At 42.0% G+C, this 22043-nt stretch overlaps 1 protein-coding gene across 2 annotated transcripts in view; it reads left to right on the forward strand.

Annotated features, from left to right (window-relative positions):
* RTN1 (reticulon 1) overlaps window positions 1-22043 on the forward strand; it is a 164569-nt gene that overhangs the window by 63970 nt on the left and 78556 nt on the right. For both annotated transcript variants that reach the window (XM_069949472.1, XM_069949471.1), the window contains exon 4: window positions 19163-19900. In XM_069949472.1, coding sequence (XP_069805573.1) covers window positions 19163-19900 — 738 coding nt within the window. The remainder of the gene's footprint in view (window positions 1-19162; window positions 19901-22043) is intronic.

Consider the following 22043-nt stretch of genomic DNA (forward strand, 5'->3'; position numbering starts at 1 on the left):
TTTGTGCGTTCCTGCTGTCCTGTCTACTTGTCTCCAGCTGCCCCTTTAACAAGCCAAGCCAGGAGTACCTGGGGGTCACCTGCCGCAGCAAGTCCATCCTGCCTTGTGGTGGGCACTGGTAAAGACCAACGACCCCTTAGACTCCGCTCCCCGATGCGGCTTACGCCATTACAACTCCAGTCGTTACAAGGGGTAGTTTGGAGGTGTTCCAGCATGCAGCAGATCAGGAGCTTGGGAAAGCCTTTCTGACACTATGCACTGGACAATAAAAGCATTTTTGGGGGGTTCTGAAAGCATGAACCGATATATGGAAGATACCATGTGTCTCTTGGCCCTAACACCTATCTAAAAGTGTCAGCAGTTTGGAACGTGAATTACATCTGACAGATTCACTTCAACTCTGCAAACAATATACATCCAAAATGGAGACACACTTTCTATATCAATGATTTGCTCAATGTAGAGCTCCTACAATGCCTATGACCAACACAGTCTCAACAAGGTATAAACAATCCTCCAAAACAAAAAAGAGAGAGACCCTTTGTGTAATATATAAATCATACTAGACTAAATTCTTATATAGTAATCCATACCTTTATTGTCTAAAATCATGTATAACAATGAAATCGCAGTAAAAATTCAGAGAACCACACATGGAGGACAACAACACAGGAAAAACAGACTAGGGTAACCTCATGTTACAGGCTGCACAATGCTGTAAACTACTAAGTATGGTCAAAACATCGCACTGATGGCCACAAATTAATATATTTTGTCTTTCTAAATAGAAAAGATCGTAAGTCGATGTAAAGTATTTAACCAGCCATCTACGGTAAAGTGACTAGTGCTGTATAAATAAATAAATAAAGCAAAGTGCAGAGCATACCCATAACACAGTTTTACTGCTTGTCCTGGATGCCGCCAAGCCCCGACGTACGTTTCGTCTCCTTCATCAGGGGGAGGAGACGAAACGTAAGTCGGGGCTTGGCGGCATCCAGGACAAGCAGTAAAACTGTGTTATGGGTATGCTCTGCACTTTGCTTTATTTATTTATTTATACAGCACTAGTCACTTTACCGTAGATGGCTGGTTAAATACTTTACATCGACTTACGATCTTTTCTATTTAGAAAGACAAAATATATTAATTTGTGGCCATCAGTGCGATGTTTTGACCATACTTAGTAGTTTACAGCATTGTGCAGCCTGTACCATGAGGTTACCCTAGTCTGTTTTTCCTGTGTTGTTGTCCTCCATGTGTGGTTCTCTGAATTTTTACTGCGATTTCATTGTTATACATGATTTTAGACAATAAAGGTATGGATTACTATATAAGAATTTAGTCTAGTATGATTTATATATTACACAAAGGGTCTCTCTCTTTTTTGTTTTGGAGGATTGTTTAACTCTGCAAACAAGAAGACACATTAAGTGATTATCTTTTTACAAGTTTGTCTTACTAAATGGTGTTTGTCCAACAGATAGAATCTCTGATGTATTGCTTATACTAGGATAAGCCTGTGCAAGAAGTTACTTTTCCAGATTCTACATGACGCTTCATTGTCATCAAGCTATGTCCTCCATTGCAACAGTTACAGCAAATAGCAAGTGTCATGTGTTCAGCTATTAGAGAGCGTTACATAGCTGTGAAAAAATGGAGGAAGGTGCAAAGTGTCTGCATGCAGGTGTTCACCTGGTGGTGTGTCTGGCACACAACAGCAAACATGGCCGGTCTCTGCTGTTGTCAATGAGTAGCTGCTGCTCTCAATCAATTCCGTATGAATTGATCATAGTAGGTCCTGCTCCAAATGAGTTCACACTGACTACTTCTTGTACTTCAAGAAGAACCTACATTCCCTAGCAGAGGCTAGTTTGCTCAACTAGCCTCTGCTAGATGTGTATATGACTCTAGTCGGTTCTATATGTTAACCCTTAGAGGAGCGGGCCAATTTCAATTTTTGCTTTTTCGTTTTTTCCTCCTTGTGTTTAAAAGGCCATAGCACTTGCATTTTTTCACCTAGAAACACACATGAGCCCTTATTTTTCGCGACACTAATTGTACTTTGCAATGACAGGCTGATTTTTTTTATAAAGTACACTGCGAAACCAGAAAAGTGTGTGGTGAAATAAAAAAAAAAACATTTTTTTTTATTTAGGGGGTTTTCGTTTTTATGCCGTTCGCCCTGGGGTAAAACTGACTTGTTTTATATGTTGCTCAAGTCGTAACGATTACAATGATATGTAACATGTATAACTTTTCTTTTATCTGACTTTTAAAAAATCCAAACCATTGTTAACAAATATATTTTCCTTAAAATCGCTCTATTCCCAGGCTTATAGTACTTTTATCCTTTGGTCTATAGGGCTGTGCGAGGTGTTATATTTTTGCGCCATGATGTGTTCTTTCTATTGGTACCTTGATTGTGCATATGTGACTTTTTGATCGCTTTATATTACAATTTTTCTTGATTTGATGCGACCAATTTTGCACTTTGGGATTTTTTTTCCGCTAACGCCGTTTACCGTGTGAGATCAGGAATAGGATAAATTTATATTTTGGGGGCTTCTAGTATAAGTGTAAAAAAAAAAAAAGTGTTATTATTAATAAAAAGCCCCCTCCCCTAATAAAAGTCAGAATCACCCCCCTTTTCTCTTGCTATAAAAATAAATAAGTAAATAAATAAATAAACATGTTTTGTATCGGCGCGTCAACTTTGACAGCTGCATCTGAATACTTAATTAGCGGGCACGGCGATTGGACCGTGCCCGCTAATAGCCGCGGTACAGGTACGCCCATGGTTGTCTAGGGGTTAAAGGGGTTATCCAGCAAAAACATATTCTTTCCATACCTCCCAACTTTGGCTGAGAGGAAAGAGGGACATGGACACGCCCCTAACCCCACCCAAGACACGCCCCTAAACCCCAAGACACGCCCCTAAATCAGTCATAAACATGATGTTTCGGCGAGTTGATCGCCATTTTCACGCTTCAAAATGGTCAAGAATTAATTTGCTGGCACCAAAATCATGGCTTGTGCTGCTAACATTTGTTATCTGTCAATCTATCTTCTATCTATCTATATTCTATCTGTCTGTCTATCTATCTATCTATCTCCTATCTATCTATTTATCTATCTATCTATCTATCTATCTATCTATCTATCTATCGATCTCCTAGAGATAGATAGATGGCCTTCAGTGTCACAGTTTGTGGCAGTGGCAGCAGCCCCCCCCCCCCAGTCTGACAGCGGTCCTAGTTAATTAAATCAAAATATGCAGACACCCCCCTCCCCCCCCCCCCCCGGGCCTGATATAGGACAGTAGGTAATGCCCCCAGTTACACCCCCGATACTGGCCCCACCCGCATCTTTGCAGAGAGCACTTTCATTATAAACACCTTCCCTGTCAGCTAGCCTCCCCCCACCATGATTTAAAAAAAGAATAAGCACATACTCACTCTCTTCTGTTCTGTGCTTCAGCCCTCCTGCTTCTCCTTCCTCTCGGCTCTGCTGGTGACATCACTCTCCCGCTCCGCGCCAGAACGCATGGGATGAGAGAGGCCTCTTGTGACCGGAGGCAGAATGCAGCTTCCGGCCACTAGAGCGAGCTGTGCACAGCCCTGCAGCTGCGAGCGCTCATCAGGAGCACCCGCAATTAAAGGGCCAGGTACGTATTGGGAAGCGGGACACTTGGGGCCCGTTCCGGGACAGCGGGACATTGCCCCGAAATCGGGACTGTCCCGCTGGATCCGGGACGGTTGGAAGGTATGTCTTTCAAACATATGGTTTCAGAAAGTTATATAGATTTGTAATTTACTTCTATTTAAAAATCTCAATTCTTCCAGAACCTATCAGCTGCTGTATGTCCTGCAGGAAGTGGTGTATTCTTTCCAGTCTGACACAGTGCTCTCTGCTGACATCTCTTTCCGAGACAGGAACTGTGCAGAGCTGGAAATGTTTTCTATGGGGATTTGCTACTGCTCTGGACAGTTCCTGACATGGACAGAGTTGGCAGCAGAGAGCACTGTGTCAGACTGGAAAGAATACACCACTGCAGGACATACAGCAGCTAATAAGTATGGGAAGACTTGAGGTTTTTTTAATAGAAGTAAATTACAAATCTGTATAACTTTCTGAAACAGTTGATTTAAAAGAAAACGATTTTTGCTAGATAACCCCTAAGTAACATTTTTTAGTTTCATTTATAAAGTAGCGTTAATGTTTAGCCTCAATGGCCGTGTTACTTCATCTTCCATCCTCATACCAATGTTGTTGTTCTTGACAGGTGACGCCTTGTAGGGTTATTTTTTTTATCAGAAGAGGTCGGAGGTGTTCCTTAAGCATAGATGTGTGCAGAATATTTTTGGACAGTGGAGATGTGAAGTGTGGGACTCTGAAAGCTCATCTGACTTATGAATTATTCCTCACAGCAGGTCAGGATAGAGAGTTGCACAAGATTTATCTTTTCCAGATAACCTAGCCGACGTCCAGAAAGCTCAGCGTGATTGACACAGTACGCGGCACAATTATTACTAGCAAAGCCAAACTGATTACTTGCTGTAACCTGTGTTACCAAATCCAGCACAATACATGTTCCTTATGGGTTAGTCATCTGACAGCAAGTTCTACTTAGGATAGGATCACACTGCGTTTTGTATTTCCATTCCATTATGTTTAATTTTGCGTAGTCTACTGTAATGTATACAGCAAAAAAAAAAAAAAAATGTTGCTATGCTTTTTTTTATACAATGTAAGCAGTATCTGCTTTTATCATCCATTTAATGTATACATTTTAACCTTAATCAAGAGTATAAAACAGAACAACATATATGTTAATGGGAATATGTAATCAGAATGGCCTATTGTTTATCAGGTTTTTATGTTGAGCATATTTATTAAGAATTTTTATTGATTTTTTTTTTTTCATTTTATCTGTATTTTGAAGTAATTATACAGTGTGCAGTTACCATTTTCACCACTAAGCCTAAAACTAAGCTGAGACTTCCTGTTCTGTCTGTGATGATAAGGAGGAGACCGCTGGTAAGTGATCTATACAGCATTACAGGAAAAGTGACACAAATAGATAGAGGAGACAGTAGCTGAAGCTCACAGCTCAGCCTCTCCCTCCTCATGACCTCTTTAAAGACCATGGGGTATGCCTAACAACGTTTCCTATACGTACAGGTCCAGTTTATTGTCTGTGTCAATGGGGCTTGCTGTAAAGCATATCTCTAAATGCTGTTAAAAGCAGTTTGCTGCCCCATAATAAAAATAAAATAAAATATAAAAATTCCAATCATAAAATAGAAACATATTAGAAAAAAAAATATCAGTATCTGATTCTAATAAGTAAAAAATAAATCAAGGCGATACCTTCACTTTAAATGTTAAAGTGTTAAGGAGCGCAGTATTTGCTTTTCAATTTAGACATATTGGCAGCTCATCAGATCACTGGCTGGGTGTCAGATATTGCCCCCCTCCATACACACACTATACCTCTACTGCAGACAGTAATATGATTTTGCTATGCATAATTTGGAATTTTGATTTGCTAAAATCCGACACATAAGATGTAAGATGCAAAGCGGTCATGTTGCATTATCTAATCTTGCTAAATGGGGCACCCCAGATTGCCCACCACCAAAGACTTGTAAATAGAGAGGAGTGAATCCCCCGATTTTCCTTTCAGGTCCAATTCCATTAAGATCCCAATTCCCAATCCTAATTGGAAATGTCCCAGTTGCCCAGTCAATGTATTTCCAGTCAGGAAGGCCTTTTACTGCTATTTACCTGACGTTATATGGTTCTAAGTAAGTGTTACATTTTTTTTACATTGTATAATTGTAGTACCACTGTATATTATTGTTATTTCGGTCACTGTACATTAATATTTTGCATATGCTATCCTGTAAGGCACCTAAAATTAAAGGGGTTCTCAAATTAAAAAATACCGGGGTCCGACCTCCGTGCACCTGGTGTGCTGCACTCGGCTCTATCTGGCGGCTCTATAGAGAGTGAATAGAGCCATGGGTCACGTGGCGACACATGGATGTATTCAAAACAAAAGAACTGGGGGCCAATCTGGAGATCGTGCACGGGGGTGAGGGCATGGAGGTTGGTCCCACCGAAATGTCTTACTTGTCCCCTATACTGTACATAGGGGACAAGTAAGTTTTAATTGCATAACCAATTTACACATGTCAAATGGTTATTTGTGGGGTGGGCACCAACACAATGTACTGTGCAGGACGCTGATAGACAACTTAAGAGGCAAAGAAATGGGGACTTTTCTGAAAGTGGATGAAGGCCATGTCAGTGATGGAGGATGATTTCATTAATCAGTCTATAACATGTCAATCATACATAATACAGCACATGCAGTCCGGAATGCAGTCATTTAATATCTATTGCAGATTTATCTCTTTTATCTGGCATCCCCAGAGCAGTAAATCATAATGTGGTTGTCATCAGATGAATATGTTTAGGGCCTATTCCCCCCGCCTGCCAATCCGTGATGATGAGTGGCATTGGTGTAAGCAATAATATACTGCAGGGTAACATAGCATTGTAATCATTTCTATTAGGGTACGTTCCTACAGGGCTGTAATGGAGCCATAAAAAAACCGACTGTGAATTACCAATATAATGGAAAGGAATACAGAAAAACAAATCACAAGTCACATGACTAACAAAAGAGCCACCAAATAATGGATGACCTAGGTTCATTAAAGACACATACATGGGATTACTATCCATCCACTGACCATTGTATACATGTAATCATTAGCTATGGAACAGGATCAAGTTATAGAGTAAAGTGCATTTACAAAGATCTGGCATCAAATTAAGAATTAGTAAAAGCAAGAATCACTCCAAGTACAAGAAACGTGCCAACAGGCAATAATAACCACCAAGAACACCCATCATACCTGATGCAGATTTCACCAATGGTTTTATCTAGGTCAGGGCTGTCAAACTCAAATACACAATAGGCCAAAATTAAAAAATTGGACAAAGTCGCGGGCAGCATGCGGTGTTCCTGGTACTGTCAGCGGGGTGCATCTCCCAGCACTGTGCACTATGATAAATGCCATAATAAATTGCTATCATATGATTAAACCACAACCCATATAATAGCCAAAAACCCCAAAATTGCCCCATGGAGTAACTAACCCAACCAAAACTGCCCCACATATTAGCCAGCCCTCCCTATAGTGTCCAAATAGTAGCCAGCCCCCAAGTGTCCCATATAGTAGCCAACACTCCCCAATAGTATCATATAGTAGCCAGTCCTCCCCCATAGTCTCATATAGTAGCCAGCCCTCCCCAATAGTCTCATATAGTAAGTCCTCCCCCATAGTCTCATATAGTAACCAGCCCTCCCCATAGTGTCATATAGTAGCCAGCCCTCCTCCATAGTCTCTTATATATTAGCCAGCCCTCCCCCATAGTGTCATATAGTAGCCAACCCTCCCCCATAGGCTCTTATATAGTAGCCAGCCATCCTCAATAGTCTCATATAGTAGCCAGCCCTGCCCAATAGTCTCATATAGTAGCCAGCCCTCCCCCATAGTCTCTTATATAGCAGCCAGCCCTCCCAAATAGTCTCATATAGTAGCCAGCTCTCCCCATAGTCTCATATAGTAGCCAGCCCTCCCCCATAGTCTCTTATATAGCAGCCAGCCCTCCCCATAGTCTCATATAGTAGCCAGCTGTCCCCAATAGTCTCATATAGTAACCAGCCCTCCCCAATAGTCTCATATAGTAGCCAGCCCTCCCCAATAGTCTCATATAGTAGCCAGCCCTCCCCAATAGTCTCATATAGTAACCAGCCCTCCCCAATAGTCTCATATAGTAGCCAGCCCTCCCTAATAGTCTCATTTAGTATCCAGCCCTCCTCCATAGTCTCTTATATATTAGCCAGCCCTCCCCATAGTGTCATATAGTAGCCAGCCCCCCCCCATAGGCTCTTATATAGTAGCCAGCCCTCCCCCATAGGCTCTTATATAGTAGCCAGCCCACCCCCATAGTCTCTTAAATAGTAGCCATCCCTCCCCTGTAGTCTTTTATATAGTAGCCAGCCCTTCCCTATAGTCTCTTATATAGTAGCCAGCCCTCCCCTATAGTCTCTTATATAGTAGCCAGCCCTCCCCTATAGTCTCTTATATAGTAGCCAGCCCCTAGAACAGTTGTTAAAGGGAACCTGTCACCCGTGGACACCCACCCTACTCCTGGATATAGCCCCCCATACTTACCCCATTAGCTTGGACTCACCCTTTTCTGCTGCCCAGAGGTTGCAGGAGGCGCCCAGTGCAGGACGTGTGTGATGACATCACTGTGCTGCCGGTGTCGGAAAACCAGTCACATACTCGTGGGCCGCAGGCTAAAAACTGACCGTGGCCTACAAGATTATAATATGGGCGGTCCCAGCGGCTGTCCGGACCACCAATATTATAATATAATGCAATGTCGGTGGGCCAGATGCAATTCAATCTGTGAATTGCCTGGTGGGCCAAAAATAATGGCACCGTGGGACAGATTTGGCCAGCAGGCCAGAGTTTGACATGACTGATCTAGGTTATCTGGCTTTATGTCTATAAGAAAATAACCATGGGCAAAATGATTTTTTGCCTCATGTAGATGTACACCCACTGTGTGAGGAACTGCAATGTGGCCACATTCAAGTGAAGGGGCTGTGCAGCAGTTCTCTGCACTGCAGTTGGCATTAGTGATGATACTGTGCAGGGAACACTTAGGCATTAAATTGGTAGTTCAGCAAAAAAAAAATCTTTCAAATCAACTGGTGCCAGAAAGTGCCAGAGATTTGTAATTTACTTCTATTAAAAAATATCTAATCTTCCAGTATTTATCAGCTGATGTATGTCCTGCAGGAAGTGGTGTATTCTTTCCAGTCTGGAAAGCGGGAGAGGTTTTCTATGGGGATTTGCTACTGCTCTGGACAGTTCCTGACATTGACAGAGGCGGCAGCAGAGAGCACTGTGCCAGACTGGAAAGAATACACTACTACCTGCAGGACATACAGAAGCTGATAAGTATTGGAAGACTTGAGATTTTTTAATAAAATAAATTACAAATCTATAACTTACTGACAACAGTTTATTTGAAAGAAACCTCTTTTTTTTTTTTTTTTTTTTTTGCTGAACTACCCCTTTAAACCAGCACTGCAGTCCCTTTATTCTCAAGATTGGTAGGGGTCCCAGAGGTTGTTGGACCCTCCCACTGCTCACTTTTAAAGATATAAATAGGTAAGTGCCATCAACAAGAACCTAATACCTTACTGTTCATGAAAAGAGGAAAGAGATTGTGACTGCCGTGTATTCTGCTTACTATGCCAGAGAGGTTCTCGGAGAGAGTATCTGATTTCTCCTTATCGGCTCTCACATAATAGGTCTATATTATGGAGCTGGTGTAAGTATAGCTTCCTTAAATATAAGGTCAGGTTTACGGAGTGCAGACAGTATAATTGTGAAGCATTAGTAACTCCATTATCAGACCAGCACACCACTAAGATGTTCTGTATCCCGGTATTTAGCATTTCCATTATTTTGCCAACAGTAAATCTTCTGCCTCCAGTCGCCTCATTATAGTCACACCATCTGCTAAGAATATATGGCTGTAACAAATAGCTATGGGAGCCTTTTTACAGAAGTCAGTGCTCAATGTTGCAGTAGGACACACACTCAGGCTCTTGTGATATTGCCGTCCTACATCCTACACTTGTCTGTCAGTATCATTTGATATTGTTGTGTAATACATTGGTAAATCCCACCCTTGTAATAGTTAAGAACTATTGAATACAATTTTTATGACCAACTATACTGCCATATAGTGCCACGTTGCAGTTTCCTTATGGTCCTTCATGCTACTTGAGTTTTACTGTATAGTTTTCCTATAGTATGACTTTAATGTCTTTTTTTATTGTCTGAAAACACCATTTATTACAGTGGTGAGGGCTGTTTGATAAGTTTGGCACGTTTATAAAACTGGCTACAGGCCCTATTACACCAAGTGATTATCTGCTGAATCAGGCAGATTATTGCTCCGTGTAATAAGGACAGTGATCAGCCGAGGAACCGATCATTGGCTGATCATTTTGTCTTAGAACAATATCAAACATCATAGCCTGCCGACCAAACGCTACATGTAATAGTGATGCGTTGCCATCAGCTGATGACGGTGTAAAGAAAATAGTAACTATGTATACTTACCTGTCCAGGCTCACCACAGCCACCACTGAAGCTACTGATGCCAAAGACTGCTTAGCCAATCACTGCCCACGGTGCTGTCCCCTCAGGTCAGTGATTGGCTAAGTAGCCTGTCACTGCAGAGAAGTGTTAGCAGCAGCTACGGTGAGTGGGGAAAAGCCAGGAGGACACTGGTGAGCCTGGAGAAGTAAGCAGCGTCAGATTGGGGTACCTTGAGCCCATTAGGGAATTTAATTGTAGGGGCCCACCCTGCTTATACCAGATATAACCAAACCTTTTACATTATTATAGCGACTTTGCACAGCGCTGTGTATGTGACCAGCAATGCTGGCTCACTGCTGGTAACTTGTCAGTCACTCTATGCAAACAGTATAGGGTGCCACATACGTATCTTGAAAGAAGAAGTCCCATTAAATTGACAAATCTCAGGCAGGGAAGAACATATTAACGAAAGTACACTTACCCATACCCGTGCCCTCGCATTTTTTTGCACTTACGCTGTTTACTGTGAATGATCAGGAATGTGATAGTTTAAGAGTTCAGGAGAATACGCAAGCGGCTATACCAAATATGTTTATTTATTTATTTTCATTCATAAAATAGGAAAAGGGGGGTGATTTAAAACAAGCAAGAATGGGAAGTATTGCAGTATGAATTTTCACTCTATGTAGAACAGATGGTATAAAGTAGCCTCCATCATAACTATATGGAAAGGTATGGAGGTCGTGGAGGAAAAAGAATAAAAACGTGGTGTGACCTTAATATGGTGCATTTTAACACTGTCTAGTTTAAGTTTCCACTATCAAGCTAATTGACTTTTTTATTTAATTTAAAGAGGTACTCTGGCAAAAACTTTTTCTTCTCAAACCAACTGGTGTCTAAAAGTTATATAGATTTGTTTAATTACTTCTATTTAAAAGTCTTCCAGTACTTATCAGCTGCTGTATGTCCAGCAGGAAGTGCTGTGTTCTTTCCAGGCTAACACAGTGCACAGCCATTGCTGTGCTGCCACTTCTGTCCATGACAGGAACTGTCCAGAGCAGTAGCAAATTTCTACCAGAGCAGTATATAATAATCGACCCTTGAATAACTTCTTAAACCAAAGACTATTTCTCATATAAGCTGATCACTATTCTAAATACTATTAGACAGATTGTTCCTGTATTTCTTCTTGTATCATCTGCCCAGTAAAGAGTTTTTATGGGAAATCACCCCTGATTATTTTCACCTACAAGCCTGCACCCCTTACAGGTAAAATATGTGGATGCCTAGCTCACCCATAAGCAGGGCTGTATTTGCCACTAGGCACCCGTGGTCCGGTGCCTAGGGCGGCGCCCTGCGGGGGGCGGCACCCGCTGGGAACACATTTTTTTTTTTACTTTTTTTTTTTTTTAACCCCCTTCGCCGCCATAGGCACCGGCCCACTGGTGCCTAGTCCGCACCGGGGGGGTATTGATAGCTGGGGTCCGGGGCGAGCTTCCCCCCTCTCAATGCAGGTCCGGGGTGAGCTTCGGCTCACACAGCCTGACGGAGGCCGGAAGCTCACAGCTGCAGTCCCGCGGTCACGGACTTCTTCCCTGCTCGGCGGTGGTCACGTGATGTGACGTCATCGCCGAGCAGGGAAGAAGTCCAGAACCGCGGGGCTGCAGCTGTGAGCTTTCGGCCTCCGTCAGGCTGTGTGAGCCGGAAGCTCACCCCGGACCCCGGCGACCTGCGGACCCCGGACCTGCATTGAGAGGGGGGAAGCTCACCCCGGACTCCGGCAATCAATACCCCCGCCCCGGACCTGCATTTGGGGGGGGGGGGGGGGTACCAGCCTGCCTCTGCTCCCCTGCCCTCCGGCACCAGCTTAAATGCTACCAGAGCTCCCGCCCCAGCCTCTGATAGGAGCAAGGAGTCTGACAGCAGCATAAGACAGCATAAGGATGGAGAGGCAGTGCAGGCCTAGGGCACAGATACTCTAGGCCATGCCAGTATGACACAGGGCTGCAAGTTTAAAAGTTGTTTTTTAGGACAATAACTGCATCACCTGCCGAATGGACCATAGGACAGATCTTAGATTAAAAGCAGCTGACGGTAAAACCAGTTTGGGGGGAAAGATTGTGGGTACAGAGTCGCTTTAAAGAGGTACTTCAGAAAGGAAATTACTTACAAATAAACTGGTGTGAGAGAGTTAGTAAGAAGATTCAGTGGCTTTCCCGAGCTCCTTCCAAGCTCAATAGTAATTGAAGAATCTAGCATCATAATAGATAATGCAGGCAATTTTTAATACATGGCTACAAATACTTTGCAGTCAATGTTTTGCTTAAATGGAGTGCATGGCCATCACCAAATACTGACTTTTCTCCCTTGGGATGCTTGCTAGCCTTTACAGCAGCTGCCTATGGTTGTTGTTTATTCGTAGATCTTCCTGCTTTCTTCTATTCAGCAAGTAATGAAAAAAAGCTCAATCAGGTTAAAATGAGACGACTCACTCGGCAGTGGAAGAATATTCTATTTCATTTCCATGAGACGCTCTGGGGTTGCTTTTGTGGCATGTTTTGGGTCATTACCCATCTATACTGTGAAGCGCCATTCCATCATTTTTCCAGCGTTTGACTGAATCTGAGCAGAAAGTCTCGCTCTTTACACTTAAGAATCCATCTTGCTATTTCTGTCCACAGCTACATCATCAACAAACACCATTGACCCAGTTCCACTGGCAGCCATATATTCCCGTACCAAAACCCTATCTCCGCCATGTCTGACTGATAATTTGGAGTGCTTTGGATTTTGGATTTGGATAAATCACTAGTCAGACCACACATGGAATACTGTGTACAGTTTTGGGCACCGGTATATAAGAAGGACACAGCTGAACTGGAGCGGGTGCAAAGTAGGGCAACAAAGGTCATTAAGGGAATGGGTGGGTTACAGTACCAAGACAGGTTATCAAGCGTGTGGCTATTTTGCTTAGAAAAAAGACGTCTTAGGTATGATCTGATTACAATGTACAAATATATGAATGGACAGTACAGAGATCTTTGTAGTAATCTTTTTACTCCTAGGTCTGAAACCAGGACAAGGGGGTATCCTCTACACCTAGAGGAAAGAAGGTTTCACCACCAGCACAGATGCGGATTCTTTACTGTACGAGCAGTGAGACTGTGAAAGTCTCTGCCACATGAGGTTGTCATGGCTGATTCATTAAATAGGTTCAAGGGAGGCCTGGATGCTTTTCTTAAAAAAAATGTGATAGGACGCTGATCCAGGGATTTATTCTGATTGCCATTGGAGTTGGGAAGGAATTTTTCTCCCTGTGATGGGGCAATTGGCATCTTCCTTATAAGCGTTTTTGCCTTCAGCACTGTGGGGTTCTGTAGGTTGAACATGATTGACTCTTTTTTCAACCTTATTATAGTGCTTGAAAAAGCACTATATTGTAATCCGTATTCTTCTTCTTCTTCCGCTTCTTCTTCTTCCAGCCATTCTTCTGCGATTAATACAACCCGAACCGCTTTGCACACAGACTTCGTTCAAACTGGGTTTCGTAGCCCTTGGCGGTGACAGGTGTGCTATCTATTTTTGGTTTCGATTGGATTTGTTATTTTTAAGAAATTTACGTTTAACCCTTTCTAGACCGGGCTAATTTTCGTTTTTGCGTTTTCTTTTTTCCCTGCTTGTGCTTAAAAGGCCATAGCAGTTGCATTTTTACACCTACAGACCCACATGAGCCCTTATTTTTTGCATCACTAATTGTACTTTGCAATGACAAGCTGGATTTTTGCATAAAATATGCTGCGAAACTAGAAAAAAATTATATGCGCGGTGAAATTGAATAAAAAAGCAATTCTTTTTCTTTGGGGGGGATTCGTTTGTACGCCGTGTGTCCTATGGAAAACTGACATGTTATATATTTTCCTCAAGTCGGTACAATTAAAACTATATTTAACTTGTATAACTTTTATTTTATTTGATGGCTTGTAAAAAATTCAAACCATTGTTAATAAATATATGTTCCTTAAAATCGCTCCATTCCCAGGCTTATAACGCTTTTATCCTTTGGTCTATGGGGCTGTTTGAGGTGTAATTTTTTGCGCCATGATGTGTTCTTTCTATCCGTACCTTGATTGCACATATGCAAATTTTTGATTACAATTTTTCTGGATTTGATGCGACCAAAAATGCGCAATTTTGCACTTTGATATTTTATTGCGCTTACGCCGTTTACCATGCGAGATCAGGAATTTGATTAATTAATAGTTCGGGCGATTACGCACGCGGTGATACCAAACATGTTTATTTATTTATTTTTAAAGGAGGTGATTCAAACCTTTATTAGGGGAGGGGGCTTTTTCTTAATAATAACTTTTTTTTTTTTTTTTTTTTTACACATATACTAGAATCCCCCTGGGGGACTTCTACTTTATGCACACTGATCTCTCATAAAGATCTATGCTGTATAGGATATACAGCATAGATCAATGAGATCAGTGTGCATAAAGTAGAAGTCCCCCAGGGGGGATTCTAGTATATGTGTAAAAAAAAAAAAAAAAAAAGTTATTATTAAGAAAAAGCCCCCCTAACCGCGATCAGCGCCATTACGGCACAGACCCCGGCCGGCACCAGACGCGGAGATCGCTCCTCCAGGGGGGGGGGAGGCGATCTCCCCACTAGACATCAGGGATAAGGCTGCAGTAAGTATTCAGATGCAGCTGTCAACTTTGACAGCTGCATCTGAAGACTTAATTAGCGGGCACGGCGATTGGACCGTGCCCGCTAATAGCCGCAGTCCCGGGCTACATGCTGCACCCGGGACCACGGCGGTTCAAAGTGGGGTCGCCGCATGGCCCCGCTCTGAACTCCCCCAGCCGTGCGAGGACGTACAGTTACGTCCTCGTGCGGAAAGGGGTTAAAGACCCCTAATTTACCATAGAAAATAATAGCCCATTGGAAATAATGGCCACACTGGAAACACTAACAGCCAATCACAGCACATACGCAAATAGGTGGAATATAGCAGCCAATAGAAATTCTAAGGTCTTGTCAGTCAATGCCTCACAACATCCACACGTCACATGTCCACTATTGGCCAATAGAAGATGTAGAAGATGAAAGGTCCTTAATAATTTTGTCTCACTGACATGAGTAAGATTGTCATGGTAATCTTTACCATTATAATTAGCAGAGTCCATCAGTAGCTCTTGAAGGGACGGTACCCAAGTCGCTCTTAAAGGGACTGCACCCAAGTCGCTCTTAAAGAGGCGGTACCCAAACTGCCCTTTACATGGATGGTACCCAAGCCACTGTTAAAGGGACGGTACCCAAGTCGCTCTTAAAGGGACAGTACCCAAGTCGCTCTTAAAGGGAGGGTACCCAAGACGCTCTTAAAGGGAGGGTACCCAAGACGCTCTTAAAGGGACAGTACCGAAGTCGCTCTTAAAGAGACGGTACCAAAGTTGCTCTTAAAGGGGCGCTACCCAAGTCGCTTTTAAAGGGAAAGTACCCAAGTCGCTCTTAAAGGGACGGTACTTAAGCTGGTCTTCGAAGGATGGTACCTAAGTCTCTTTTAAAAGGACAATACTTAAGCTGCTCAAAGCTTTGGCACCGAAGTCGCTCCTTAAGGGACTGTACCAAAGCTGCTCTTAAAGGGACTGTACCAAAGTTGCTCTTAAAGGGAGGGAATCAAGGGTTAAAGTTTCTCTTAAAGGGAAGTCACTGTTAAAAGGGTGCTCTTTTCAAGCACTATGTATTTCCAATGCAAATCTAGTTAACTATGTAACTATCTTGCGCCATGCAACCTTTTAAGGGGACACGTTCCCTTCCACGTGGCATGAAGCAATCACTTTTGAGTCTGTGAAAATAGAGGGACAATGTAAAAATGGCTGTAAATGGTTAATGCTGCATTTTTGATTAAACCCCTTGAATTAAAGCTGAAAGCCTATACTTCAATCACATAATTATGGCTTAGTTTTAGATCCACTGTGGTGGAGTACAGAGGGTAAATGCTGAAAATTGTGCCGCTGTCCCAATACTTGATACTTTGTGAAACTGTAGCATTATTAACAGGAAACTATATTATAAATGTGTCATATAAAACTGGTACAAATACAAAAAACAAGGTAATAACAATGCAACAATAATAGAAGGTAGCTAATCCGCAGAACAAGACTTTACCTATAGCAGCTAACTTGCTGGGATGCTAATAATGGCCCCCATACTGAAAGACCCCCAGGTCTTAATGGTACAGCAGGATATAATAGACAGACCCTCCAGCTATCACACAAGCATTAATACTACTCCCCACAATGCAACAGATAGGTGCAATACCGGCTGCAGCAGACAAGAGCATGGAGCTTCTAGGATGAGTAAACTACAAATCACTTAGGATGATTACAAATGATAGGTGTAGTAGTACTCACAAACTACAGAGGGAAGAGGGGTGTAATATACGGGGAGCTACTAGCAGATGGGGGATGTGTACAGCATAAGGGAACAACTACAGAGGGGCGTGTATACAGTATGGGGATTACCTCCAGAGGGTGGATGTTCACAGTATGGGGGGCCTCACTGCAGAGGGGGGATGTATACAGTATGGTGGAACAACTACAGAGGGGCCAGTAAAAGGAATGAAAAGACCCATGAAGTCTGTGTAGGATAATGCGGGTAGCGAGCCAATGGCAATATAGACAGTATAGGAGCGTCTCCCCACTCTTCTGGAATGTAATGGTATGTTACTGCATGATCAACCCGGCGTCCACTTTGTGCTTGGCACTTTGGTTCATTGGCTCACAATATCACTTTTCTCTTTGGTCACCTTCCTATTCTATTTACCAGCAAGTCAGATAAGATTTTCTCAGATCACATTTTGGAAGAATCAGTAGGCCAACCTCCGATTCCTTTATTACTGCAGTCTGCAAAGCTAGACCACCATAAGCTTACATCTTATTTTATTAGAGTTTAGCAGTGGGAAGGGGGCTACATTTCATCTAGAGAACATGTTGATATGTAATACGTGGCTGTAAACATAATAATGTATATTAATATATATTTTCCTGCATTGGAGTTTATTGCAAATCACATTGGCTTTTATTGCAGAGGTAATTATTAGGAAATATTGCTGCAATTTCCGCTTTCGGACACGCAGGCAGATTGGTTTGTATCTCGAGAAGGAATTGCTGTGTTTGAAAATAACAATCCTGGTATCATATTGTAAATTGTTAGTTATCACATTCTAGCTGTGATGTCCAAGTCAGCATGTTTGAGTGCTAAAACCACTTGATGTCACAGTAATAAACTGATATATATATATATATATATATATATATATATATACATATACACACACCTTGGATTACTAATAGAGATGAGCGAACCTGGAGCATGCTCGTGTTCATCCGAACCCGAACTTTCGGCATTTGATTAGCGGTGGCTGCTGAAGTTGGATAAAGCCCTAAGGCTATGTGGAAAACATGGATATAGTCATTGGCTGTATCCGTGTTTTCCAGACAACCTTAGAGCTTTATCCAACTTCAGCAGCCCCAGCTAATCAAATACCGAACGTTCGGGTTCGGATGGACTCGAACCTGAACCCGGTTCACTCATCTCTAATTACTAACATAATTCATTCCGGGACCATGATTGTAATCCAAATCACTCTTAAAGGGGTTATCCAGCGCTACAAAAGCATGGCCACTTTTCCCCCTACTGTTGTCTCCAGTTCAGGTGTGGTTTGCAATTAAGTTCCATTTACTTCAATGGAACTGAGTTTCAAAACCCCACCCAAACTGGAGACAACAGTAGAGGGAAAGTGGCCATGTTTTTGTAGCGCTGGATAACCCCTTTAAACCCAAAAAAATGTTCCCATAACAAATAATGTAAATGCAGACAATTGGTTCCACAACCCAAAAATATGTTTTTTATTCTGAATGACACGTAAAACAAATGAAACAAACATTTAGAAACAGCTGATTATGTGATATTATAAGTTACTGTACAGTATAGCAATCAGTATGTGGTGTATAATGTACAACCTTTAAAAAACAGCAGCAGTTTGTAGATACACGACGGAGCTGCATATCCCTATAAAGCAGCAGTGTAGTACAACAGGCTAGAATAGAGAAACAGGGCTGCTGTCAGAGGTCTGTGTGGTCACATGACAGCAGTGGAGAAGGGGTGTGTTCAGGAAGTGAGAATCACAGAGCTATCAGGAAGACAGAGACAGAAACTTTTCTATACAGCAGTGTGTATAACTGAGTGTAAGTGCAGGTACAATATAGCAGTAAAGGAGATTATGGGAAACACAAGGGCTGACAGAGACTGCAGGGAGCATGAAGGAGTGAGCAGGGCAGATGTGGGCACATAAATGCAGCACTCTGTCTGGGGAGAGAGGTTACAGCTATGGAGAGATTACCTCCACAGTCCTGTCCCCTGATGCAGCCCCAGCCTGAATAGGATCTGCTATGATTTGGAAGGTAAGGGAGACTTCCTGGTGCTGCAGACCCTGCTATGCAGGCCATACTCCCCCCCCCACTCTTCCTCCCACCCAGTACAGGGAGCTCTTAAACCAAAGCAATGCTCTTAAAGTGACTGTACCACCAGGCCCAGGCTGAAGCACTGGAGGTGGGCCGACCCACCGTGACGTGACTCCATTAGAATCAATGGAACCCTATCATAGAGGGGCTAGGTTTTCCTCCCACTAAGGGTGGGTCGGCCGCCTCCAGTGCTTCAGCCTGGGCCTGGTGGTACAGTCACTTTAAACAAAGTCGCAATTTAAAAAAAAAACTGTGAGCTTTTCTTTTAAAACTTCTTTTCTTTTAATCCAAGTTACTCTTAAACCAAGGTACCACTGAATATATATAATATATATATAAATATATAAAACAATTCATTTTCTGATGACACATTTACCTGTAAAGTATGTTTACTCTGTTATTTCACTTTTAATTTTATTGTTTCAGATTATAGAAGCAACAAGAAATTACCTGTGGAGGATGAAGGAGCATTTTACACATCTCTGACATCAGATGAGCGTTACACGTCTCTGTCAGACTCCAACTACTTCACCGGGATTCTTAAAAAAGGAGATGGTGGCACTAGCTTAGACGAGGAGGAACTCAGCTTTGGCTCCCAGTCTCCTCAAGATATGCCTGTATTTCAGTCCCGAGGTTTGTTTAGTTCAGATTCGGGAATCGAAATGACACCAGCCGAAAGCAAAGATGTGATCAGAACATTGTCTGATCCCATGGAGGATGATAAATTAGAAGCTTACAAGTATATTGACATCAGCAGGTCTCCAGACAGCAACCCAAAGCATTCTCCAGAGATTGATGAAAAAAAGACCAGCCCTATGGGATATGATTTTTCTGATGACAAGCGTATACATGGGGATGCCACAAAAACTTTACAAAAAGACCAATTTAGTGACAAAGTAGGTGAAGATCTGTCGTTTGCACCTTATATGGAGGATCCTGGTCATAGTATGGGATTGTATAGTGACACAGGAACCAGGAATACTAAAACATCTCCAGTAAAAATCACTCTTACTGAATCCTCTATTGATAATGACTTCATGGAAACCAGTCAGGAACTGTCTGATATAGCTCTAAAGCCAAATTCTGACATTGTTCCAACTGTTATGGTGTCTGAGCCGGAGGATGACAGTCCAGAGTCCCTTACGCCACCATCTATAGAAACGGGTAAGACAATAACCTTAAATACTTTTACTTTGTTCGCTGTATTATACAACACTTTCAATGCTTTATGGAACTTTATCTGTCTTATTTTAGCTACATGCAGTATAAATCCATTCATTGATTTCAGTTCCCTAAAATCCAATTTATAAGCCGCCCATCGCAGTATAATATCATATATTTATTATATATCTATAGATGTGTCCACAAAATTCCAAAAATATAACGTAAAGCAGGCACAGGTGCGGCAGAGAAACTTCTGGAATATGTTCACAGTGCACACAGATCAATATTATCAAACCTAGCCAAGTTCCCTTCAATTAACTATTATAGGAGCTATAAGATATGGCCCACACAAAAAAATATTATGCAGCGGCTGTTCTCGTGTGTCCTTGGAAAACACTGCAGTACATTGTAGTGGTTGGGATTTTTGAAAATGTGAGTTCCACAGATGTACTGGGTATGTTTTTTCCCCCCTAAGGAATAATGCAAAACAAAAACAAAAAAAGCCACCCACTTTATTGATAACACTACTTTAGACCAGCAGTCTGTCTAAAGTGTATAGGGGCCTCTCCACTCTCCTTTGACATATGATGTTGGGGTATAGATTGTGCATGCTGGATTTTAACTCAGGCCCTTTTGTTCTCAGAGAGATAAGCTGCTGTGTAAAGACCCCCATAAATTTTATAATGAAGTCAGACGAACTCAACGCTGGTATATAAGGTGCATGGTAGCCTCCAGACTCTCCACCAACAGATGATGTCGGTAAACACAGGAGTTAGGTGTGATGGATTTCCATTCCCAACCACTTTGTTCTCAGAGAGATAAGCCGGCGCAAGAGCAATCCGGTGGTGGTTTATTCCTCCCTATAGGAAATACATTCACCAGAGCTGAACATTCATGTGTATGGGAAAGATGGGACAGACAATTGTCATCCAAATGATCATTTGGCCAACAGGTATTGAAGATGTACAGGCACCTTTGCAGCAGTTTTTACCCGCTCTCTCCTTAAAAATATATAAAGGTCCACGTATGTAAGGGGATGTTGGGAGAGAATTGTTGGTTGAATGAATGTGCTGCCAACAGCTATTGAAGGTGTATGGGCGTCCTTTAAGTTGGTTTATAAAAAATAAAAAAAAAACATTGTAGAAAAAAATCTGAAACTTACAATTTTTTGGATGGTCTATAATCAGTTAACATTTTCGAGAGCAATAGCCAATAAAACTTTGGTGCAGATTATTGTTAATTGGATCTTTCCATAAAATCATAGACTGGAATAAACACACTACAGCATATAAATAAGCTTCTTTTTTTTTTTTTTTTGGTCTGCAGATTTTGCAATTTGTAAATGGTTCTTATTGAATAATTTATGGAAGAACCGACTGCATATTGCAGCAATGATGCTGTCAACACAGCAGTCCTCTGTCAATGCTGACAACAGCATACGTGTGTAAAATGATAATAACAGCAATCCAATTGTTCAGTAATGCAATTACGATAAACTAATATAGGCGAGGACATAGATCAATATAATCACCAGCAGCTAATGAAGCTGTCACATATAGCATAGGACACCCGCTGCCAAATAAAAGAGAATTGATAATAACATATGCAAAAATACATTGATGTGCTGTAAAGCCAACCAATAATGTTAATTCCAAGGAATAGAACCATGCGCATTATAATGGTTTTCATGTCTCCCTTTAAAGGAACCCTTCATCAGCTTGTCAGATCTTATTAACTTTATTATATTAATGTGAATGGGGAACGACATAGAGAGACAGCCTGCATACCCATAGACTGGAAAGGTAACATTCTGTAGCCTGCAACTGACACTAAAGGGCATTAAGGAACTTACTGCATACTGTGCTATTACTGTATATAATGATATGATCTAAGCTCTAAGGGTGCGTTCACACTACAGAATCCGGGCAGATAACCCGACGTGGATTCCCCCACTCGCATCTCCACCTATGCCATAGACTCCATTCTATGGTCAGGTGAATTTTGTCGTCCACCCAAAGAATTGACATGTCAAGTCAATTCTTTTGGCGAACGGCAGAATCTGCCTGTGCATAGAACAAAGTCTATGTAACGGGAGGAGATGCGAGCGGGGGAATCCACGGCAGGTTTTCCGCCCGGATTCTGT

This window comes from Dendropsophus ebraccatus, chromosome 13 (assembly GCF_027789765.1).
Source record: "Dendropsophus ebraccatus isolate aDenEbr1 chromosome 13, aDenEbr1.pat, whole genome shotgun sequence".
NCBI classification, from domain to species: domain Eukaryota; kingdom Metazoa; phylum Chordata; class Amphibia; order Anura; family Hylidae; genus Dendropsophus; species Dendropsophus ebraccatus.